Source organism: Mercenaria mercenaria, chromosome 9, assembly GCF_021730395.1.
Source record: "Mercenaria mercenaria strain notata chromosome 9, MADL_Memer_1, whole genome shotgun sequence".
Lineage (NCBI taxonomy): Eukaryota > Metazoa > Mollusca > Bivalvia > Venerida > Veneridae > Mercenaria > Mercenaria mercenaria.
In genome coordinates, this window is record NC_069369.1 from 18,104,026 (window position 1) to 18,130,659 (window position 26,634).

Here is a 26,634-nt window from a genome sequence, read left to right on the forward strand (position 1 = left end):
TTAGCTTTCTATTATAAGCTTAATTGTTTCCATGGTAACGCGTTTTCTTTCATTTTTTAACAACTGTGTATGATAGTGGGTTTTTCGACGACATCAGTGCCATTCTGTTTATGATCAAAATGGAATTAGGGTAATATTATGAGCAGAATACAAAACATTTTACATGGTACCCTATTTATCTTAATGTTTAAAGTAACCATGGCAACAGAGATGTCTAGAATATCTATATATTGCTTTCTGTCGTAATTTCTTAGAAAAACATTAAATAGAATTATATTTCTCAATTAATTTAGCTCCAGAACATTATATTTCTACAGTAAGTAATATGTTCGTGTTATTCGCATTATTTAAACAAATTTCAAAGCTTAAAATACTTACGGCAGGACTCGTCATCTGACATATGTATTGAAAAATCATTGTGCTTAGAATGGATAGTGTTCAAAAACAGATTAAAAGCTGAAGCTGCGTTCCTTAAGTATATCAGTGTCAACCGCTTTGTATTTTACAATTAGATATATAGGAATTGGGATTCGTTGCCATGGTAACATTAAATTCAATTCACAAAATCACTATTTTCTACTGCAATTGTAACAATATTAGAGCTTAGTTTTAGTATATAAGTACCAAATTATCACTGGAAACGGAATACTATTAATAGGTATCAGAGATCAAACTGCCAAATTTTTATTTGAAAATGGCCACAATAAGAAACATTTCACCCCACTATATACCCAATAACATCATTAACCATCATCCATTTTCTTACATTCCGCATAACATTTCCAAGTATGTACATAAAAGTCGCAAAATATTAATTTTTATTCAGAGCGAAAGACAGATAAAATATTTCGGCTGTTTAAAAATACCTCAAACAAAAAAAAAACCTCAGAATTATGTACATTAACAATAAAAGCTATTAATTTTGTGCGGTACCGTCATGACGTCAGTGACGTAATTTTAAGACAACAATGTTTTGTAGCGTTTCTGCATAATTTATTAAGCATTAGGTCAGAGATATGTTAATGATTTTTTTCAGAAGAATGAATATACAACCACATTTAATTTGCCGTAAACGTTGTCGTAAATCCTCGCGTTAGCTTCCGGTTGGGCATGCGCACATACAAATGTCAAGGTATACTACCTCCTTAACATTGTTAATTGTCTCTTGCATCTTGATATTGATTCATATTGCCACAATTTCTGCTTGGTTTCATCTTGGCAACATTTTCACCTGCAGAGTTATCAGTGCCACTATGACAAAATCTTAGTACGGCTTGCTGATGCTTGACATGTTCGGGTAACTCCCAAAAGACTTTAGTAACAAGGGTCATGACTCGATCTGACCAGTCGTCAAGTGATTCACCTTCGATTTTGCTTTGCATTTGAAAAAAGAGATGCGTGAAGCTTCTAATAGCTCTTTAAATTCAAACCGCCTTTCAACCTGTTTCAAATAAGTCGAAATATTCCACATCTGGATCTGCTTCGAGAAGGAGGCTTTACCAGTCAAACACCAGCATAAATTGTCCTTACATTCTTTTGCAGTCCATTGCTAGGACTCTGCATATTTGCTGAACTTTGAAAGGAATGTTTTCCAACTACCAGTTCCGTCATATGCAAGAGATTGCCGAATTTCTCTAAAGATGTCGTAGTTCCATAGCAGCCGTAAGCTTTTCCACTTTCAAACCTAGTAGTATTTGCAACTGGGAAATTAGTGTAGGAAAGACTAGCTAGATGCCATATAATCTTAATCCTCGAATATCGTTACAGAGTAGCTGATATAACCATAGTCCGACCGAATATTACACGGTGGTGCAAGTCGATAATCTGTATCGAGATAGCTCAAATCTCTTTACTACATTACACCATGGAAAGAAGCTGTAGTGGGCTTTGAACTCTTTTGTTTATTGGTTGGTGTTAAACCCTATGGCCAGGCATTATAAGCAACTTTTTTTCTATTAAGGACTGTCTTCTGCTGAAGGCTAACTTGCAGAGTTTCATGTAGCCTGGGAAGCCGTTGATAATATTTGTGCTTTGTCAGAGGAAATCATACCTAATATCTATGCATTAAAGATAACACTTATTTTGCGTTAATTAGTGTTAATTGGCATTCATCGAGCTTCTGATATTATCAACGCCTGGGGAAATCTGAAGGAGTTTCCATGTCACTACTGATTATCAATTTTCTATAATTAGCCTAATTAACATGTGATCATATTTGCGCTTGTTTGAAACGAAAAACGAGACAATGCTGCCGAAAATTCGGCAATAATCGTAGATCACTAGGTCTGCATTTGCATGACATCTTGACAGCTATTACGCACATTTAAGTTTATACTGACATATTTAAAAGTTGTAACAACATGCTGGAAAAGCTATGGGTGGTACAAAGTGGTATTTATCTATGGCCCGGATATGTTCGGAAACCTTCGGAATTACACAATTCCGATCTGTCTTTTCCGTGAAAATTCTGTTTCTATTTTAAGCCATAGATTATTGCTTTCAGAAGTTATCGTTCTTTATCAAACACCCTCATATTTCGGGTGTAATATAGGTGGCGCTGCGGTCGGAGAACAGGTTTCCCCAGGCTGTCAATTTGCAGGTAGAAAAAAAAGTTAGAAATTGTCAGACTGGATTCCCATGCTAAGTTTCATGGTATTCTTTCATTGAAGACCGATGAGACGAGAAATCTAACATCGACAGTAATGCAGATGCAATCCGGATGTATCGAATATTCGATAACATCTCCGCGGTTGAAACAAATAAAACTTCAATTATATGGGGTTTTTTACAGCCAGACAGTAGCCGACTAGTTCATCCTCGCAGCACCAGTATAGTAATTAGTATTAATGCGCGATAGAAAGCCTCAAACGCTAAGTCAGTCCTTTTAGCGAGGAGTGCAGCCAGCTGTGAAACGTTGATAAATGCGGATAACCGCTATGATGATTATGAAATAAGAATGTTTCTTGTAGAACAGATATCAAGAACGTACTTCCATTGAAGTGCGCATGCGTCATGCGTATATTGCGTACCCATGAAGAATTGTACTCGAAAATCACCACATTGCTGTATATCTATATCTGTATCTATACAATAAATATGATTAAACTTAACTTAAACAAAACTGATGATAGGTATGAAATTATTATTCCTATTTTTGTAGTCTTGAGGACAATGACCAGTTTGTTTTATTTGCAAAGAGATTTTAAACACCTTTATATCCTTTCTCCATATAACAAAGGAGATGCATTCATTTTATCTCTTGTTAAACTCTACATTTAGGTTTTATCTAATTCACAACAAAAGGAGCGATCTACTTGGAAAAACAACCGTTTCAGAGTCATTTTGATATTACTTCTACTAATGACTAAAACACAGAGGCAATAGGTACAATATGTATCCAGTAAACCATTATAAAAAGGGCATGGAAGTGCCTTATTTAGCAGCATATTCAACGCCTAAACACCTTTCAAGTTCTGTAAACTTTATAATGTTTGTAACAGTGACATGAATTAAATACACTACATTTTCTGCAGCGCGATGATAATGTCTAATATAAACAGATGAAAATGTCAACTTCGGCTAGCGAAACAAAAAGTCTATTTGGTTTTCTTTGATATTTTTTTCTTCACGTCAATCTCTGTCTGGATTGTTGGTTCTTCTTTTCTACTACTGGACGACTTCCCTGCAGATACTGTAAGAAAATAATAATATGAAAGTTAAAGCATAAAATTAACAAGGGCAAAAGTCCATCAATTAAGGAAAGCATATCTACGGAGCGCTGCCATACTGATTGAAAATACCATACCACATGTTACTGTACACGTATGCGGACACATCAGCTGAGTAAATGTATGACAATGTATTTATTTGCTAACGGTTACCACCCCTCAACATGATTCTGTTAAAATCGTACAATTAACAAATACATTTGTACCTACGATGATAAGTATTGCATGTAAATCTAATATTTTACATTTAGTAAATATTTCACAACGCAACAATCAATTTCATATTATTTATTGTAATATCATTTGATTTCATGCGCATGAAATTTCGTGGTTTTGATCAAACCGGCAATTTCGTGAGGATATGAATCCGTGGACTTCAACGTTTGAACATATCATGAATGGGACTTTTACTTGTTCGTTGGAATTAAATTTCGTGGATTGACTCAACCATGAACTCCATGAAAATTGGTCCCCCGAATATTACTGATTTCACGGGATACTTAAATATTATGCTACAGCTTCATAATTTCCCTTGTTCCTAGAATGCAAAGAATTATTACATAGTTTATCTTATTACGAACTTTTCAGAGTTGCAGCTCAAAAGAATTCTTAGCTTATCTCAAAATATGCCTTATCTATCACATCTTTAGACAAACAAAAATGAAATGGAAAGATTCTCTATGTCTATGTCCGAGCTAATTTACAAATTTTACTCTTTTTCAGAATGTTGTCATCATATCTGCCTCTGTCTACCTCTAGGCTGGGTGAGGAAGACTGTAGTTTTGCACAAAAAATGTTTAAACATTTACGTAATTCAAATATGACTCTCATACAAACAATATCCGTCTCGTAATACCATTCTAGTTTAAAAGTGTTGTTGTTGTCACTTTTCGAATTGTTTTAAAAGAAAAAGAAAAGCGTATTAACAGAGACATTTTTGAGCTTATGTGCTATTAAATTTTATATGTGCACAATCCGTGGAAAAGCATCAACGTATTATTGCCTCACGTCAACGGCTAATCCTAACGTCAACGTGAACAAATTACGCCTTTCATTCCTGCGCATTTCATTATCATTTGATAACACTGAAGGACAATATAATCATTTTAGCATTTTACACGTTTTACCCAAGTCTAAGAATAGCGTTAACACATGTTCGTTTCGTTTTATAACCTTTGCTGAATCGAAGTTGTAACACGAAAGAAAATGTGTTATATCTTTATCATTATTAATTAACTGAAACCATTTAGGTTACAAAATGTTTACAATCAATTTAACAATCTTTGTAGACCTATAACTATATCTGCATAAAACACAATAAATGCAAAACGAAGAATACAGACATATTAAATCGATACAAATTTTTCTCGTTTTATGGAAGACCACATAGTAGTTTTAGGAGAAACGATTTTCTTGTCACAAATATATTGATACGAGCACTGTGAACATTCTGAGAATATACTAAATGAACATTTACATTAAACTTACTGTTTTGTTAATTACTTCCACTTTAATATTGCCATTTACAAATGGATGTAAGTGCATTGGCTATGAAATGACAATTTAAGCCAACCGTGTAATTCTTTATCATGCAATGGGCGGATGCATTGATCAAACAGGATAAATCTATATCCTTTGAACGCATATAACATAACAAAGCCAAGTAATAACAGGTTTGACTTGAGCGAGTCTGCCAATGAAAGGTTATTGAATGTGCAACACATCTCACGCTCTTAGCACCGACTCAGACAAAATGTTATTTGATTAACTTCAAGATCCAAAAGAACATGAAACAATAACATGGCCACATTCCAACATTCAAAGAAGGCAGCCATCCATACACTACTTCACGGGGAAATAGGGGAAAATGGCATATATATGCGCTTACATTGTGGAAACAAATATACATCGGTAAAAGATTAATGGCATTATGAAAACTATGCTGTAACAAACAGAAAAAGACAAGGAACACCGCCTAGAAATGGTCAGGGGTCTAACTACTGCGTAGGAGTTTTAGCCAATTTACTGGCGCCAAATTTCTCTCACAATACACTTCCATGTTACTTAAGGACACTATATGGAAAATGAAAATAGACCCAGTCAGATGATTTTCTTACATACGTTACAGTAACCACATAAACACTTGGTAATGCGCAAATATTCTCATTTCAAGAGGTATAAATCAAAACCCATTAACTATTAATATATGTCTTCTTTTTTTTTAATTTCTTTGCAGAGGATAAGGCACCAATAAGAGCACGACTTAAGAGGACAGCAAACAATTATCAAACTATTCCGACCTTGTTCATGTTAAGCGCTAATTGTTAAGAAGACTTTAGAGCTTTTATTATTTAAAAAAAATGTTTAGATATTAACATTAAAGCAATTACTTGAAAATAATGTCAACACGTATTTCCCTTTAATATTCTTTTTAAATCTATCCTGCATTTTGTTAAATGGAAATTTATATATTCTAACATACACTTTTGTCACCATATTCGACTCACACTGAAAAACTAGCACACTTAATGTGCTTTCAAATTTGAAAGTAAAAAATGTGCCTTTGATATAAGTGATTATATCATATATTTTTGGAAAAATTTGTATATTTATGCGCTGTAAAATGAAAAAGATATTATAAAACTTACGGACAGGCAGTGCCAATTCGACTTTAGTTTCTATATCTTTAGAGACATCGTCATCAACCCTCTCTACAACAGGTTCTGAAGTTGAATTAAAAAATGTAAGTTTTTTTTTCCGAAAGCAAATAACGATTGATGTCACATAATATGACAGGAACTTTCAACAATTACTCATATTTCTTTTTAAACAGGAGAACTTCTTTGTATTGGTCTATCAATTATTTATTATACAATGTTTAAATGTATGCTTTTTCAATTATTAAAATAAAATCATTGTAGTAAAAAAATATCCAGCTCACCAACATCTGAGCACATTTGGATCTCAAAAGAATTTTCTATAATGAAGAACTGATATAACTCTGCAACTTTTAATCCTTTCATGATGTTTTTCGCATAAATGACATCGGTTTATCAAAAGACAACAACCCTAACAATATGTTCACACATCATGGTCAGATAATTTCGTATAGATACATGCCGAAGAATCAAAACACGTCATTGCCAGCTTTCATAGCCAATTTTACATTGTAGCCTCCCTTGATTACCTGGCAATTCGTGCATTTTTGGATTGTTTCCCTTACGCTAGACCACAGGATTAACGTATTTCGGTTATCTGCTACCTGGTGAAAATCGATATCCCATTGTTTATTGGAAAGTCAGTCTACCTTTCAAATGTATCTGTTACCGAGAAGGGGAAACAGTTTATTTTGGTTAATAAAATTAATATGTGACAACTTAAAAGATATACCTATTTTGGCTTTTTTTGAAAAGGAAGACATTTGTTGATCAAACCAAAGAATGATAAAACACATTTTATTTGTATAGCTATTTGATCAAACATAATAAATTAAAAAAAAAAAACATTTAGAAATAAGTTACAAATTTCGTTTTTGCGGAAAAATGTTTTCTTCAAGCTCTGTCTGCAGAAGTGCATAAATTCAAATTTGATATGTTAGAAAAATGTGTTATATACTCATCTAAACGTTTTGTTTCAATGCTTGCAGGATATTGTATAAAAACATTTGTCTTACTCTAAGACTGAAAACCGTATATACATGAAAACGTACACTTTAGGCAACTGTTTTAAACCAAAAATTCAGTATAGATAGAACACAATAATTTGATTTTATCCAGTAATATCATATTCAAATAATGGTGATTGCATCATTTCCCCATTATTTTTGTAAGCTTTCTATATTATATAAATATAATGGAAGGATCACCTTTATCGGTATGACGTTTTTCATTATAATTTTGATATTATAAGATATTGTTTGTCAATGAGTTTTCACTATACCTGAGTTTATTATCATTATTTTTTATATTACTGCTATATCTTTTATTATTTTTTTCTAAATGTTGTATAATAATAATAATAATAATTATCAATTAGATAGTGATTAGTGAATAAGCTTACCAACATCTCCTTTAAATGAATTAAAGTCTTCTATCTCCTTCCGTTTTCCACCAAATTCATCAGGAAATTCTGCAATATATTTGATTGTTGCAATCCATTTAACAACTTAAAATGTGTTCAAACGTCAAATATCATAGTCCGATAACTTTGCCGCATTTGAAAAATACTGCAAGTACAATATTTGTATATGTTCATTTACCTGACATTTAAAATAATTTGAAGTATTAAGGCAATTGTGTTACAGATATTTTCACCTTTGTTTGCCTGATGTTTGGTTTCAAACGACCAGTTCTCTTCCAGAGAGAGGAACTTCTCGTCTGAATCGTCTTGAAGAACACTATCTGCAAAATGTTGATGGGAAATACAAACTTTAGATGGCAATTTTAATTCTGCAAACTACATCGTTTACATATTCAAAACATTCGGGTAATGTCGGATATGGAAATAGTTTTTTTTTCAACAATTGTATGTTTTTTTTCTACAAATTCTTTAAAAAGATGCGACATGTTTTTTTTAACTTGTTTTCCCAACATCTGAAAATGTTATTTAAAAAAAAACAGTTGTATCATGTTGTAAAAATATTCGATAAGCTTGAAAAGATGTAAGTTACTGTATTCATTATGTCTGATTTTTTAAAGTCTATAACGAATGTTTTTAAATAACAAACCTTCATCAGTAAAGTAGAATTCAGAACTGACGATACTTGGACAAGTAATCTCTACATCATCTCTTTCTTCATCTTTTCCTTTCTCTTCTTCTTAAATTAGGAATGATAAATCATGTAGATGTTCGGCGTAAAAAATAAAGTAAAATTTAATAACCCTTTATAGCCTATACAGAATTGTAGGAGCAAGCTTGTCGGTCGGTCCGTCCGTTGGTTTTCATGGTTTCCGGACAATAACTCATGCAAGGCTTGACAGATTTAAATGATTTTTGATACACATGTGTAACATAATACAATACAGGTCAAGTTCGACTTTGGCTACAAAACATCATTTTTGACGTAGTTATGGCCCCTTTCCAACTTAGAATTTGCCAAACTTATGGTTTCCGGACAGTAACTCATGAAAGGTTTGACAGATTCAAATAATTTGGGTACACAGGTGTAACATCATAAAATACAGGTCCAGTTTGAATTTAGCTACAAACTACAATTTTTTGACGAAATATGCCCCCTCTCTAACTTAAGATATGCCAAACGCATGGTTTCTGAAATACTTGACATATTTAAATAATTTTTGGTACACATGTGTAATGTTATAAAATACAGTTGTAGTCCGACTTTGGCTACAATCCATCAATTTTTGGACCTAGTTATCGCCTCTTAACAACTTAGAATTTGCCATACTTCTGTGACAAGGTCGTATTGCGCGCGGGGGGGGGGGGGGGGGGGGGGGTAAATTCGTCACTCCTGTGACAGTTCTAGTTTTACCTGATAATGATATAGCAAGTCTATGACTAGATTGAAAATGCAAATATGTTTCCGGAATATATTACATAAATACCTTTTTATATCACATAGCCTTTCACATAAACACGTCAATTGAATTTCATCACCTATCCCATAGTTGCACAATTTACAAATTCTAAGCTGTCTATCAATGTTTCTATGTCTGACCTATGAGCGTTTATTTTTACAGAGGCATAAGCAGGCCTGTACACTCGAAAATGTGACGTATTAATGTACTGTTCAATGGAATTGTTTATATTGTTTTAATAATTATAGGTTATTAGCTTTGTATCGGGAAATATGCACGAGTTCTTCAGCGGAAATATTGCGCGACTTTAGGAGCGCAATATTCTTCCGCTGAAGATGTTCAATAGCCTGAATAGGATTGACAATACTGAACTAAATAGAAAAAAATAGTGCAACAACACACACTGAATTACGTCACGCACCCGATATGAAATTCAGGCGTCAGTGTATGGAAAAATATTGACGTTTCCGGTACCAGTGTAACTTAACGGGGAATAGAAACGAGTATGTAATAATAATAGTATACAGTGCACGTTCTGCCATTTCTGATATTGGAAAACAAACCTTGAAGATACTTATCATTAACTGTTTCTGAATCACAAAAAAATTGTTTCTAATGAATGATGTTTCCAACGTTCCCGCGCCTTTATAACATATTACATATATTTAATTCGATTAGTTTAGTTACATTACGTAAAATCACCTGGCTTATTTTAACATTATAACACTCCTTTACTATCTTAACCCGCCCGCTTAGCTCAGTAGGCAGAGCGTTGGTCTACGGATCGCGGGGTCGCAAGTTCGATCCTCGGGCGAGGCATATGTTCTCCGTGACTATTTGATAAACGACATTGTGTCTGAAATCATTAGTCCTCCACCTCTGATACATATGGGGAAGTTGGCAGTTACTTGCGGAAAACAGGTTTGTACTGGTACAGAATCCAGGAACACTAGTTAGGTTAACTGCCCGCCGTTATATGACTGAAATACTGTTGAAAAAACGGCGTTAAACCCAAATCAAACAAACAAACTATAATAAGTTAATTTTTAGCCACTACAGACAAATCTGTATTACACAGCCAGCCAATGGAATGACACAAACAAGTTGCTGCATAAGGCAGATGAAAATCATAACCAAATGTCAATATGAGAAGTTAGTTGACTGTCGGATTAAGGCATGTGACTGCTAAATAAAGGTGAACTATAAACTTCAGAATACGGTTTCTGAACAAAACTGACAAAAATAATTGCTGATGTATACTGGTTACGATATAAATGTAGACATGTACGTATTGCTTGACTGGTAAGCAAACAAGGGACTAAAAATCTGCCAAACATATTTAAGAGTGAGAAAAATCATATAAAAATCTAGTTTTGCTGATTTTCAGGGAGGAGTAGGTCAAATGTCCTGCACATATGTAGCACGCCTTCGCAAAACATTGACAATATGCTTATTTAGTGGTGGACTGGATTAAAACGGCTTAAATTCAGTATAATGAAGTCAACATTGAGGAAAAACGGGCGAATTTTCCCACCTATTAAAATCTCTCCGATACTGCCCACATAACTGACCATAAACGAAAGTATTTTATATAGTATTTTGCTATCGTTAATCAACTGTAATCAGAAAAACGTATAATAACCGTTTCAATATGGGTGGATGAATGACTCATTTTGACCTACTTTTGTCATATAGGTTAATATTTTGGTATTTAATTATTTTAATTTGCGAGAAACCTTACAATTTTAATCAACATGAATAAGCAGTTGAATAAAATGCCTCTAAAATACATTAACTAATTTTTAAAAAAAAAAATTCTTAAATAGACAGGGAAAAATGTTGCAACGAGTGTGTCAGCGTTTTACACAAGACCAATGATAATAATAATTGCATATACCTGACTTCTTCACCAGTAAAAGTACAGACGCTGTAAAGAAAATTTCTTTTCTGTTTTCTTTAGTTGCGCTTCCGGGTCTAGCAGTAACATTTGCCCCAGTTTGCATAGATTTACACACACGTTTCGTGTTCTCTTTTGTTTTCAACGCCTTGTACAAATACGGGTTTTCTTGCCTGGTGTACTCTTTCAATATTTTATACCTTATGTAGATCAAATGCATGTATTTTATAAACCTAACAAACGTTTTTTACTATTTTTGTCCTGGTAGAAATTACTTCCCATGCCTGAAAACTATTCATCAATATCATCTAAAAATGTTGCGACAGAGAATGCAAGCGTTCACGTTTCTCAGAGATAAAGACGACAAATAAGCATAAAATAATTAACCCTAAAGTTATGTCGTGTATAATTGTACAGAAATGAATAAATTAAGATGCAATTTAAAACCTTTATGTTGTCATAGAATCCCAATTACCCTATTGTGTCGTACAATTGTTCAATATATTCAATATTAGCTATTTAACCGAATTTGTAAGAAGATATGAAATTCTTTGGAGCATCTAAATCAACTAAGCCAAACCTGCAAAAATTAGAAAACAACAACAAAACTGATGAGGCACATTGACACTCCACTGGATATGAGGATTAAATTTGGTGATAGTAACAACGTCAAAAACATGGTCAATAGGATTAATTGGTAGCATATTAATCAATACACTTGTAAACTACTACAAATCCTGGTTAACTAAAATGGATTCATCGATTGGCAATTCAACACTATGTCATATTGGATCCTTCAAATAAAGCGTATTGCACACGTACGTAATACAGTACAAAGTATAGGTATAATCTACGGTTTATTAACAGGAAATGGCGTTACTTGTATGTCCATATTCAAAGGTTTCACTACTTTAACAAAAAGCAATAACAGTTTATATACGGTTGTTGAACCATTTGTTTATTAGTTTATTATCTCAAGAGCCAAAAGTTATGAGATACAAACACAGTCAAGGAACCTACCCTCTATCGCCATGTTGTGTTATCTTATCTAAAAGACATCTGATCTTTTTTCTCCTTGGCTGTTTAGCAATATCTTGTTTGATATTTTCTCCCACAATCTTCTCCTTCTTTAATAGCGTAAGAAGTTTATCAGTAATTTCAAGCTCTTGACAGAGGACGCTTGCATTTTCTTCTATATCTTTTGAATGTGAAAATGAAAGTAAATAAGTACAGAAGATAACAGTTAAATTTAAAGCTAACTATAGAAGCGCATACTTCTATACCGAAAAGAGAAATGTTCACCTTTTATATAAGAATAGCTTTATGCCCCTGGTGCCGATCACCTGGTAGGCATGTAGTGTTAACATGTCCGTCTGTCATATTTTTGAATGTACACAACTCCTCGAACAGATTCTACCAAATTGAAATTCTAATGAAATATGGTTTACATCAACAAAATGCAGTGGACTTGCGCGCACATTCGGGGTATTTCATATCCGATTGTTCTTTAATTGTGTCCCTAGTAGACTTTATTATTATTACATCTGCACTTTGTTCACTAAACACCTCCTACGTTTTGATTTCAAACTCAAATAAAACTCTGTATACAGTCAACATCTAGTAGACATGCGTAAAGTAACGGAATTTTAATGCCTAATGTCCGAATTTGCTTTCTTGAGTTATGCCCATCTTGCAGATCCATTTTCCATCCAATTCAAAAGAAACTTAGTGTACGTCAACAGCTTTGTGTTTACATGCGCGTACCGTCGAGAGTTTCATGTCTGTGTTTTATTTTTTTTAATGAACTTTCTTTACACACTTTATATTTTGTTATTTTCTGTAGAGAATTACCGATATAATAACACTGAATACAAATAACAGCCTATATTCATTAATGGTGTGTTGTTAATAATATCAGACAAACATCTTTACATTTGATCTTTTTGTCGATCATAAAATTGATAAAATTTATTTAGCTTGAAACTTACATGTGGACGTTGACGGTTCATCTTCCAAAGAAAACATAACTTTTTTATCAGCTGAAATTGTAAACAACACCGGAACTATATACTATTTCTTTTCCTCGTGTTCCTTGTATTGAACTATATATATATTATATATATATATTATATATATGACAGTGAAAATAATATGTTGGTATTTAAGTAAATGTGGAGCCATCAGGGCGACTTGAAATGAACAATGTAAATATATATATATGACAGTGAAAATAATATGTTGGTATCTAAGTAAATATGGAGCCATCAGGGCGACTTGAAATGAACAAAGTAAATTCGTTTAAACATGTTAAAGGTGATAAAAAAAGCTTACAATTACATATGAAAGTAAATTTCGTAATTCTTCAATGACATATTATGCATATATTTTGTGTTATTTCAAATAGAAATAAATGTCTCACCTTGTGAATACGGTGGAGTCGGAAGAAGATATATTTTAAATCTAAGCATGTACTCTCCCTCCTCCATGTCAGATTTATTATTTTTAAACACTTCAGGGATAAAATCCTTGATTTTGCCAGAGCGACAGCTCGTTTTCAGTATTCGCCAGGAGTTCGAGTCTTTTGGAGTTAACTGGATTATGATTGATCCTTCGCAGGCGCTACTGAACACCATGCCTGAAATTCACAGAGAATATTTTGTATATAATGTATTTTGTCTGTTATCTATCATGTTAAATTAACTACTATTAATACTCTTTAACACGCAGACAAAAGCTTTTGAATTATATTAGCTTTAAATATTCTATGTTACGCTAATAACAATAACTCTGCTTTATTACTGATAAATTCTTTTTACTTTAGAAGACATTTATTTCTGTTTCACACTTTTGCCCAAAAGGAAAAATATCTTACCGTATTCCAACGCCTTTTCTCTAACATTTGAATTTAATTCTTGAATAGTTCTGACGATGTTCGACTGTTTTTCTTGACCCAAAGTTTGTCGCTTGCGCTGAATTTTTGGTGGTATGACATCGAGCGCATCGTCTACAAAATACAGAGACACCTTGGTGCTATTTGCAACGTGTGACAATCATAGTGCTGTTACATACACACCTGGCAGTATGACATAATCTTTATGCAAATTCAAATTCGATATAGGTATAAATCTGGTTCTAATAAAGATGTGATAGTCAAAACGGTGTATATATTTTCGTCTTAGTCACTTAAGCTTAGGCTCATCCGTTAATTTTTAAATAAATGCGAACTATATAGCTGACTGTAGAATACCTGTTAATAAAATCTTAGTGGTTTTTCCAATCGCCCCTTTCTATTTATGTACTTACCAACTGTAGATGTCGGCTTTCGCTTTTCCTTCTGTCTGCATATGACTTCCCCAAATTCCTTCCTTTCTAATAATTTTTCAATAACATGTGGCATGCATACGGTGTCTGATTTTAATATTTGGAAAAAGTCTTCTAAGATCTTTTCTGAGCATACTTTCATCGTATGTATAAGTTTGCAAACTTTTCTCTTTGTATCCATTGTTTTATCGGCAATGTTGGTATGCTCATCAATGCGAAATATCATTCGAGACAAAAACTGGTCGTTTATAGAATCTACAACTGCTTTGTCATTTAACCAGTATTTCAGAGTACTTTGGTTTGGTTTTGTGAATGTAAGACGAGGTTCTTTACAATATGGTCTCGGTTTCTTGTGTTGAGCTGACAATTCCAACATAGAAAACACTGCAAGTGAAACAGGTTATACAAAAAAAATAGCAGGAAGGGAACATTAATCAAGTGTATGCTTTGGTGAATGACTCGTTATTTGAAGTTGATATGATATGTTAAAAGTACTCTTTACTGTCCGTGTAATTGCTGTAACTTAAAGATATTCTCATATGTCACAGTTTACTATTATACAGGAATACAGTTGTCCGATCTTTGCCAGTTTTACTACAGTCAATGTTATCTATTCAGCAGCATTGCCCTCACTATATATCAAAAACAGAATCTTGTACGACGCGATTTATCATTGCGAATGTCAAGATACGGACTTTGTCAGGGGAGAAGATGTGTTAGCTCGGTCGGTAGAGCACTCGCCCTGTAAGCGAGGGGTCCCGGATTCGAGCCCCAGACGGACTGCATATTTTTCTCACTCTGTGGCACAATGTTAAAATTCGAGAAAGAAGAAGCATGGCATTTGACCCAAAATTGTTTAACTTGCCTTGAAAGATAAACATTGGTCTAACGCTTTTCTCACCCTCTGACATTTGGCACCCAACGTGGGACCGTGGCATGCTTACTTGGTCAGTCTTACGACGCATGCAATATTATATACCTCCGGAATTCGAGAACGAATTTACAATTAGAGTGGGTGTATGTCTCGGCACGGACTTGGTCACGTAATGGGAGAAGATGCATTAGGCAGCAGATTAGCTTGGTCGGTAGAGCATTCGCCCTGTAAGCGAGGGGTCCCCGGTTCGAGCCCCGGACGGACTGCATATTTTTCTCACCCTATAGCACAAAGTTAAAATTCGGGAAAAAACAGACATGAAAATTGATCCAAGTTTTTTTTTAACTTACCTTGAAAGATGAATCTTGGTCTAACGCTTTCATATCAACGAGAAACAATTTCCTTGCCTTTCTTTAAAGACTGATTTTTTCATATCAATGTTATAGTCCGAACAAGATCAGAAATGACCCGCATGTGACGTTAAAACAGGGACCTAGGTCTTGCAGAGGAAACTCCTCATTTAGATAAATGTGTCAGCAGGCATGTCAAAGTTACAGTCTGGATAATATCAGACAAGATCTTTCATCCAAAATTGTTACTTGACATAAGAACTACCAGCCAAGGACTTACACGTGACTCGCCGTATCATTTAAGCAGAATATTTTGTAAAATATTTCCAAGACTTCTCCGTGAATTTTAAACAATAATCAGAGCAAGACCAGACATGCACTTTGACCTCAAGGGATTACAATGCTTTTGAGACGGATACGCTATAAGCCGTTTTAAGGAGGCAAATTGTAAAATTTGCTCCATGTATAAAAAAATGAAGAGAAGAAGATTCAAATTTCGAGAGTAGCGGGCTTGATAAAATCTGGATAAATGACATAAAGAAGTGCTTATAAACCTTCAATATCCACGTCAGTGACCTCTACTGTATCCAACTCTTCCGCAATGTGTTTGCTTTCCCCTTGTCTTAGAACATTGATAAAAACATCATAAATGTCATTTGGACCCATAAGCACCTACAAATATGATAGAAGGTTTAAACATAGGAAAACAACTGTAATAGTCAAATATATTAATATCTAAATACGGAAACTTATGTTCAATTATGAAAACTTTGAATATCTGTTTATTTTAAATGAATAGGATTTTTTCCCGAGATTTCATTTCTTGGATTGACATAAACACAAATTCCAACAAATTAGTCCCCAGTCAATATATGAATGATTTCATGGTATTGCATCCGCACGCAGAAATAGGCATGCGTTCCATAAAACGACTACAGGAGCGCAAATTTACTCCACAATAGAACCGGTGCATACTTGGTGCAAATCATTACAAATGCATCGGCACATATAACTATTATATAAATCTTATAAATGTGTTAATTAGTTCGAGTAAAATTTAAAATTGCGATGTTTTGAACTCGACGACACATATTTATTTTAATGCTCTTAGATTGGTTTCATAGTATTTTCTTGTTTAGATAATTTTTATTACTTCACTTAAATAAGATTAACCCTCAATGTCAACAAATAAATGTCAGTTTACTAGATTTAATCTAAATTGTAACTGAAACGTAAGTGTGCTTCTAAACGTAACGTATGCTTCGAAACTTAACAAGTATGTAACTTTAAAATTAACGTGTAGTCAATTTTGAATAATATTGGTTTCTAGACAAACAAATATACATTGCTATAAGTACAAATAGGTAACAGGAAAATGTGAATAATTAACTTTATATATATAGACATACTCGTTTTAACAACGCCTCAACAGAGTTTCTCCTCGTAGGCGCCTCTTGTATACATTCAAGATCATTCATTGATAACAGCATAGGTTGATGCTGGTATAAATGGGAGGCGATATATTTTGCTGTAGATTGTTCCATTTCTTCTTTTATCCAAGCGTATGATTTCATAAGACGTACACGTTTCTCTGTTGTCACTCGATCTGCATGCACTACAATTAATGTCAAAGAAAAGTACATTTTATCAAACGGGAGATGAAGGTGCAACTTAACGCAAAATATTCCAAATGTTTTATTTGGTAAAGTTGTTTTGTAATTGTAAATCTAATCTGTTAAATTTTGGTTAAGCACTCTGTATATAACATGCAGCCAAATCATTTCCTGTCCTGCTGTTCAGTAACCCAATTAAACCAAAAGAACAGTTTGCTGTATTTCCGTTGTCTCGTTCTTTCGCTTCCATCACAACGAAACTTACGTACACGAAAAGAAGCCATTATCGTCCTGCCGTTCTGTAGGTAGTGAAAGAACGATACAATGAAAGAAGGGTAATTTAGTAATTGCCGTTTTGGATAGGGTGCCGATACGGCAACGTTTTAACAGACAAAGGAAAAAAAAAGAAAAATCAATTAAAACAGCGTCGTTCTGTCGTTGTGTCGTGAGTAGAAGGACGCGGGCGTGGCAAAGGGACAATGAAAAGCAGCAATATATCTTTTTTTCGATGATGTCTACATCTACATCTACAGCATTACGTCAAACTGTCAGACTTGACATTTCTTTGACAGTGCGCAAGGAAAGAGAAAGTGTGAGAAAACTGTAAATAGTGAAAGTTAGAAGTTTGAGTCCCAGTCAAGATTGGTTGCAGATAGTCAAGAGTTAGAACTGTGAAGAAGTATACCAAGTTCCTTTTCAGGTCCATCAGGACACGACCAATTCGGCTTCCGTGGTGGTACCAGGGCCCAAGGCCCGGCCGACATAGCTCGAGTCCATCATATCAACGCCTAATTTGTAACTGGGAAGGGTGTACCCTTAGAAGGTCAGGTTGGATAGCCCGCTCTTAAAAGATGCCATAGAGGGGGCCTCAGCATCAGCTGCTGGTAGATCATTCCATTGCGGTATAGTACGTGGGAAAAAGCTAAACTTGAGACTGCCTGTAGATGTAGGGTGTGGCAAGAAACCATTTCCATGCTTGTGTCGTGGCATGACCTTTCTCGGAGTCAGGTATTTGTTGCAATCTATGTCAACTAGGTGGTTTACTATGCGGTAGAGCATTGTCAGTTGGTGTTTCTGGCGGCGTGATTCGAGTGTTTCCCATTGTAGCTCTTTCAACATGCAGGTGACCCTGCTGGTGTAATGGTACCTGTTAGTGGTAAAGCGTGCTGCACGCCGTTGTACCAGTTCCACTTGATGTTTATGTAATACTGCGTGTGGACTCCATACTGGGCAGCAATACTCTAGGTTTGAACGTACCAGGGAGATATAAGCGCTGGTCTGGGTTTCTCTAGAGGTGTTCTGTAGGTTGCGCCGCAGAAAGCCGAGCATGTTGTTTGCTTTCTTGGTCACTCGGTCGATATGTGGTTTCCATGAAAGTTCAGAGTTAAGGTCCATACTAAGGTACTTAGATGTTTTTTCACTGGATAGTTGGATGCCTTTCAGTATGTAGTTAGTTGAAATGATCTTGGTTCTTGCCCTTGTTACACATAGAACACTGCACTTTTGCGGGTGAAAGTCCATACCCCATGTAGCTTCCCACTTGGCTAGTGCATCAAGATCTGCTTGAAGAAGTTGGCGATCAAGGTCGGATCGGATCTGGCGGTAGAGAATGCAGCCGTCCGCAAAGAGTCGTAAACTTGACAGTAATCCCTCTGGAAGGTCATTGATGAATATGAGGAAAAGGAGAGGACCTAATACCGAATCTTGGGGGACAATGCTAATGACAGGGACCTCTTCTGAACGCTGACCATGAACCAAGACTCTCTGTGTTCTACCATGTAAAAATGACGAGATCCAATTTAAGGTGTTACCTCTGATTCAATAATGTTGCATTTTCCTTAAGAGGCGCTGGTGTGGCACGCGATCAAACGCCTTGCTAAAATCCAATATGATCAAGTCCGTTTGAATCCTATTGTCGAACGACTCAGCAAGCTCATGCACTAGAGTTAGTAGGCGAGTTTCACAACTCCTCCTTGCTCTGAACCCGTGCTGACAGTCGCGAAGGATGGCGTGCTTGTCTAGGTGCTTGAGTGTCTGGCTGACAATGACATGCTCAAGCAGCCTGCAACATAGACTTGTTAGGGACACAGGACGGTAATTTGCAGGATCTTGCCTAGCACCCTTCTTGTATATGGCTGTGACACTAGCTTGTCGCCTGTCCCGTGGTTCATTTCCTTCGCTGATGGAGCGTTGAAAGATCAGAGTCAAGATCGGGGCCAAGTCTTCAGCACAGTCCTTTAATATCCTAGCTGATATGTCGTCAGGACCTGAAGCTTTCTTGTGGTTCATGTTCTTGAGGAGCTTCAAGATGCCTACCTCTTGTAACTCGATCTTGTCCATGTCCGGGTAAGGTGTACCCGTAGGACTGGGGATCTCGCCGCCCGTTATATCTGTGAAAACTGACTGGTATTGTCGGTTCAGTATGTTGGCCTTGTCTCTCGCTGAGTTGAACAGTCTTCCATTATCCTTGAGCGGTAAAATACCAGTGTTGTCTTTCCGTAAAGATTTAATGTAGTTCCAGAATTTTTTTTGTTTTGAAGGTTTAGTTTCATCAGGGTCGTCAACTTCAATCAGGTTGTTCACATAATTTTGATAAGTTTCTCTTTCAAGTTTCTGAGTGGTTACATTGTCTGTATCTGTTGGTATCTTTGTCCTGGCCAGTTTTCTTTATTCTGGTGTACAGCTTTGCCTTTCTCCTCATGGAAGCCCTCACCTTACGGTCGATCCATGGCTTTCGCTTGAACCCTTCCTTGAAGATCTTTGTTTGGATATACTTGTTCATCAAGGATGTTAATTTCTTCTTGAATGTTGTTCAAAACACATCAACTGAAGCATTAGGAATATTGGACAAGTCTTCATGTAGCTCGCATAGCTCCTCTCTGAGGCCCCCGTAATTAGCCTTGTTTTATGTGAAGACTTTTCTCTTGAGTGGGGGTGTCTTGTGTGGTCGTAGACTAGCTTCCACGTAGACTGCCTCATGGTCCGAAATTCCTTGAATGACTTTAGTTGTATTGATAAGTGAGCTGTTGTTGGAGAAGAATAAATCTAAGATGTTAGTCGAGTGTTCAGTAACTCTTGTTGGTTCTGTTACTTGTTGTTCAAGATAGTAGTTTTCAGTGATTTCAAGTAATTGATTACAAAGGACAGGTTTAGATGCTGATGGATTAACGCTGTTGTTTTCCCAGTCGATATCACCAAGGTTGAAGTCCCCTCCGAGCCAGATGTGTGCTCCTGCTGGGATCCTGGATAGACATGTGTTTAGGTGTGACAGATACTCCGGTTGGTTCATGTCGGGTGGGCGGTAAAAAGCACCAACATAGAGATGGCTAGCTCCCTTGACAGTAAGCTGGACCCAAAACATCTCGCGGTAGACTCCAATTGAAAGTTCCCCTGGTTCCATACTTTGGTACTTCTTTTCAACCAGGATGAAAACCCCGCCACCTCTACCTCTATTACGGTCTTGTCGGTAGACAGTGTAATTTTCTGGGAAGATCTCAGTACTCAGATGTGATGAGTTGTCAGATGATGATTTCGGAACCCGTGCTGGTGCACATATTGTTAAGAGATGTTTTCTTTCCAACTATAGATTGGCAATTCAGAAGGGCAACTTTGAGTGGAATATCCTGTCTCTGCTGTTTGCTTTTATGGATAAGTAGAAATTCATTTCCATTTTCTAGAAAACTTGGATGTACAAGGTTTTCATCATCGCCGATAGTGGTACATGGAATTGACCAGTCACTTGGGAGACGATCAAGGATTGGAGATTTAGTTCTCTTTGGAGATGATGTTGCTTCCGGGTTCGCGAAGTTGATGTCACATTCTAAATGGCTGTTGCTATCATTTTTGAGTGGGTCAAAACTATTTGAGGTTTCATAACAAGTTCGACCAAAGAGGCTCGATGCGAAGTTGGGGAGACCGCAGTTTACACATTCCCATGAAACATTGTGTAGACTTCATCGCACATACCCATACAGTCTATGTGGTACCAGTTGTCGCATGAATCACATTGCACACCTGGAGTAGTCCATATTACTGCCTTTTTACATACCATGAAAGGATATTTACATTGTCTAGGACCGGGGTTCGGCTCAGGGTAGGACTCTTGGAGAAGGACCATGCCGGGATAAAGCAAAACAAGTTTTTTGCGACATACTGGGCCTTTTTTCTTAGATATGTAATTTCTGATTGTCAAAATAAACTGGATGGACGGCGATAACACGTTCTGGGCTGAAATAACGAGGCCCCATTGTCATATTCATTTCTAAACTCGCTCTTACCATCTTAAGAGTCTACTGGATTCAGTTTATTCACAACGTGTACAGTTGTGACGGAGAAAACGGTCAGTAAATGCTCAAACATCGTGGAATAACATTCATTATTCGCAACCGGATGTTGACAAAACAGCTGATAATGGCGGATCCAAAACGAGGCTCTAGCTTGAGAGGGCCGATCAAAAAGTAATGTAAGCAGTATCTGGCTTGTATCCGGGATTTTGGCCTTTCTCCTTCAAGTATACCTTCTAAATTAGACATGGAGAGGGGGACGAGAAAATAAATAGTTTTCTAGCTGAGTAACTGAGAAATGCGCGCACTGCACCAGATGTGAGACCGACAGACCGGAAAGACAAAATTTGCTGAAATTTGTCACTATCTCCTTGTGATATAAACACCAGACAAAAAGGCAAACATGGTAATGTTCAATGTATAACTAAATCTGGTAAGTGTTTGTAACGAATGTCATTAATTTAAATGAGTGTTAGAATTGTTTTTAACGCAAACCTTCACAACTGGCATCTCCTTCATGTGAACTGGAACTATCGTTTTCGTGGTTTCTGTACGAAAATTCTTTCAATTCTTTCATTCTTATTTCTGAAAAATATCCATGTACATTTTATAAGATAAAATAAGACTGGATAAGTTCATTATAGTTTCTACCGACAAAATCCAAAATATAGATTCATTATTATACTGTAAGTAAAATATTGTCTAAGCGACTTCCTGTATTTTCATTATTTGAAAGTAAACGTATTTTCTAAATAAGAGAAACATAAATCGCTACCAGGAGTAGTTTGTTCTGAACAATCCGATGCTGTCTCTCCTAGGCTTGCATATGTCTCCTTGAGGCTAGTATCTGTCTCTTCAATGCTTGTAAATGTCTCCTCGAGGCTCGGATATGTCTCTTCGATGCTTGTGGATCTCTCCTTTAGGAACGTACATGCAGACGGGCCATCGTGAGTGTTCAGCTGCATTTCATTTGATGCGAAGTCCCCTTAAAAGCAGAAATCTCGATGCCTCCATTACATTAAATTTAAAACAAGCATTGTCTTTATCGATCAATTTATATTCAATTACCGTTTATTGCCAATAGTGTTTCAATAATTCGAATCATGTTCCTTACATACCTGTTCAAATCCATATCAAAACAAGAAGGTCATGATGACCCTAAATCGCTCATCTGTTAAACTTGGCCTTTGAATTATCATTCTGACCAAGTTTCATAAAGATAGGGTCATAAATGTGGCCTCTACAATGTAAACAAGCTTTGTTCTGATCTGAGTGGTGACCTTGTTTCTGGCCCCCACATGACCCAATTTTGAACTTGCAACGGAATAATTAAGATAAATAATCTTACCAAGTTTTATGAAGATTGGGTCAAAGATATGGCCTCTAGATTAGTAAGAATATCCTTTGAAATAAGCGGATGACCTAGTTTTTAACCTCATATAACCCATTTTGAACTTGGCATAAAATTACCTAGATAAACATTCTATTAAAGTTGCATGAAGATATGATTATAAATATGGCATCTAGAGTGTTAACAAGCCTTTCCTTTGCTTTGAGAGTGTCTTACTTTGTTTTAGACCTCAGATAACCCGGTTTTAAACTTGGCCTAGGAATCATCAAGTTGAACATTCTGACCAAGTTTCATGAATATAGCGTCATAGGTATGGTCTCTAGGGTGTAAACAAGCTCTACCCGTTGATTTGACCTGGTGACCTAGTTTTTGACCCCGCATGATTAGCCTAAAAATCATCAAGATAAACATTTTGTACAAGTTTTTATCAAATCAAAGTCTAAATGAAACCTCTCTATGACTGAAAAAAAAATTTCCCCCTTCAGGAGCAGTAAGTCTTAAACCCATGACGAAACCAAGAACAGTGATCTTATTGTGAATTAAGTTGTGTGTAAGTGTGGTCGAAATCGAATGTAAAATGTCACGTCTATCTAGTTGGGCCGGTGGTCTAATGGTAACACGCTTGACTGTCAATACAGAGGTCCTTGGTTCGATCCCGGTCCAGGCACTGGAAATTTCGGAGATGATCTCGTGTGTCTCCCACTTACTTAAGAGGTCTCTACTGGTTCTTCCCAGGAAGACGGTTTCGCGTGGTCCGTTGCTATACACCGGGCACGTTAAAGAACTAGCCTGTCTATTCGCAGAGTGCTAGGCTAAGTTAGCCGGACATGTCTGTTTCTAAAAATGAATTCCCTCTATCTATTTTGGGGGGCTTTATCACACTCTGTCCCTCAGGTCAGATCATTTTGTGTCTATACTAGTTGATGATGAATTCCGCGCCCTGTGTGGCTGCGTTTGCTATATATAAAGCGCCTTTGAGCATGTTAATCATGAAACGAGGGCGCTATATAAATCTGGTATAATAATAATAATAATAATACATGGGCGATCACAAAAGCTAACCTTGTCACTACGTAACAGGTGAGCTTAAAAGAGGTATGCAATGACATGCGCTCAGAAAAAAAAACGTAATCTCCATACTGTGTGTAATACATTTTTGAATGAACGCCACAAAACCACGTTAGTTACAAAAATACATCATTTTTAGTTGAGATGACACGATATTATATGCTTATTTATCTGTTTTATTTATATATGAACCTTGAACTCTTGCAATAGTGCCTGGTTCAAATACTTCGTCACTTTCACTATCATCACAAGTGTCCCCTGAAAGCAAAAGGAATAGTCTGGTTTAGCCTAATTAGTGTAAAATTTCAAATAAGGAGTTTTATAATTCTAAGCATTATCTATAGCTAGCGCATGTGTTTTACAAAAGTGCATTTAAATTGTTTCGTACATTCTTTATCTTATAATGACATCTATTTAAGGTAAGTGTCCGTTATTCTTTTGATGAAATGTCAATAACTGTTATGCAAGCCTCTAAACACAATTATCCAAATAAATGTTTTGTTTTTATTTCATGTTTATACCTCTCTGTGTACGATTTACAAATAATTATTATCCACTACAGTCAAACAACTGCGTGCTCTAACACGAATAACTATTGGCATTACAGTATTTTGTTGACATTTATTTTTTTTCATTTTACCTATGCATCCCTTTTCTGTCATATGGTGTTTATCCGATGTACCACACTCAAGTTCTGCTGTTGGTTCTGAAATGAACATAATGTCCCAACATTTACATGTAAAAGAATTAACGGACACGCTAATTAGTGATGAAATTGGCAACGATACAATTTAAATAATTTCTACTTCTATTTCTTCATAACCTTTCAGTTTAGAAAAAGACAGGTCATTGTACCAAAAAGGGTAAGTAAGGGCTAACCATTTATATGGGTTATAGAGGTGGTGCTCGGTGCATACGTCTCCTCTGTAATTCCATGTTTGGTATCGTAACTTATTCCATCCTTTTGATCCATACTGCCGATGCCAGAATCTGCTTTGAGTGAAATTTAAAACACTTGTACAAAACGTTAAAGAAAGAGGGCCAATAAAATATACCAAAACAGAATCTTATTATATCTTAGTTCGTTAGATAAACATCACAGATTGTTTTCCTAGGAATCGGACTGGAGACTGACTCAAGAGTCCAAAATAAATACTATTAATAAATACTAAATATGTATAAACATGGTTATTTATAAATAAAGCGTTCTCTTTAATTAATTTCAAAGATGCCACTTACTAATTTCAGGTATTTTGTACAACCAGGTTGATGGAATTATTCTTTCATTTCTACCAATCAACACACAAGTTGTCATGGCTCGATCTCAGAATAGTTTGTGTCTGAAATTATAGGAAAAAATCTGGCGCTATAACCACAGTGTATGATTTATCAATTTACCACCAGAAATGTCTTTGTACAGAAGGTTGTTTTTCACGTTTGTACTTAAAATATATCAAAAATCAGTGAAACTATTCAATTCATTACCTGTGTGTCGCTGACTTTATCCCTTTTTCCATTTGAGTATAACACAGTAAAGGTCTACATTATTCTTTCAGAAAATTAAAAGTATGTATGTGCCCTCAAACACACATTTCGAAAGGGCGAAAAATTGAAGAATAAACTACTATTTCAGCTTTGAAAAGAAGACACAGTTTTAGGGTCAGTGAAAATGAATGAATGTCTGTAAACATTTTTTAAATCTATGAAATATTATCTGTTAGGGAAATGGGATACCCAAACAGGAGTATCGAATGAAATCAACAAATAAAAGTAACATTTTTATTTGTACACGATCACTTCCTTACATTTTAAAGTATGTGAACAAAATAACCCGTTCTGAAGTTTAAATTTTCAAATTACACAAGTGTAGAAATCATTATATTGCCCAGGTGTACTTAAATCGTTAAAATTATTGTTTGGTATCAATTACATTGCACTCAAGTGGTGTATAGTTAAACGGAATTCCAATTTTGAGTAAAACCATAAACTGACCGACAATCAATAGTTACTTTTATATATATTTGTTCTTGCATTATTTATGTTAACTTTGTATTCAGTCAGTAATTCCGTGATTTTATGCTGCATCGTTGCTAAAATTTACAAAGACAACTCTTAAACATTACATTAAACGTCTATACGGTGGCCTATTGGAATTGATTTACCAACTTTAGAAACAGAGATAAGATCGATTTCGCTACATTAGCCGTTATCACATGTCTGGCATCGCGAAATATATGAAAAATATCGCAATTAAAACGTAATCTACAAATATTTTAAAAGCTTAGTAGCATTTCATTCTACAAGTATTGCCTGCAATATGTTGACATGGTCGTATGTGATTGTTAGTAGAAATACGAAAATAGTGTATGTACGTCCTCAGATTGATAACAATTCAATGTTTTGAGTTTGAATTGTTCCACTCACCTGATTAAAATGTTTATGAATAAAGATAGAATGTTATATCTATGACGAAGTAATAACAAAAGAAAAAGACATTGATGTTTTGATCAGTTGTTACAGAATAGCAGTACCGGAAATAAATAACTTATTTGTGTGTGAACAATTCAGCCAAAGCATTCATGCGTTCATACTGTAGTCTATATATAAAATAT

At 35.5% G+C, this 26,634-nt stretch overlaps 1 protein-coding gene across 7 annotated transcripts; it reads right to left on the reverse strand.

Annotated features, from left to right (window-relative positions):
• Nucleotides 1-3,464: 3,464 nt before the first annotated feature.
• Nucleotides 3,465-25,663, reverse strand: LOC123546602 (uncharacterized). 7 transcript variants are annotated; one of them, XR_008372342.1, is made up of 21 exons: nucleotides 25,508-25,663; nucleotides 25,262-25,362; nucleotides 24,902-25,015; nucleotides 24,663-24,728; nucleotides 24,215-24,280; nucleotides 22,379-22,588; nucleotides 22,099-22,188; nucleotides 17,117-17,322; nucleotides 16,262-16,379; nucleotides 14,466-14,867; nucleotides 14,035-14,166; nucleotides 13,582-13,797; nucleotides 13,151-13,201; nucleotides 12,183-12,360; nucleotides 11,163-11,362; nucleotides 8,455-8,544; nucleotides 8,042-8,128; nucleotides 7,788-7,856; nucleotides 6,916-7,048; nucleotides 6,377-6,451; nucleotides 3,629-3,691 (listed from the first exon to the last, which is right to left on the reverse strand). XR_008372342.1 is itself a non-coding variant. In XM_053550917.1 (20 exons), exons 2-20 carry the CDS (start codon nucleotides 25,335-25,337, stop codon nucleotides 3,597-3,599), a joined length of 2,538 nt encoding a protein of 845 aa, XP_053406892.1. In that variant the 5' UTR covers nucleotides 25,338-25,362; nucleotides 25,508-25,663; the 3' UTR covers nucleotides 3,465-3,596. The 7 variants fall into 7 exon arrangements, 6 of the variants coding, with proteins under 6 accessions (XP_053406892.1, XP_053406893.1, XP_053406891.1 ...); XM_053550917.1 differs by lacking the exon at nucleotides 6,916-7,048 and having other exon boundaries at nucleotides 3,465-3,691; nucleotides 24,902-25,012; XM_053550918.1 differs by lacking the exon at nucleotides 6,916-7,048 and having other exon boundaries at nucleotides 3,465-3,691; nucleotides 8,455-8,541.
• Nucleotides 25,664-26,634: the final 971 nt, after the last annotated feature.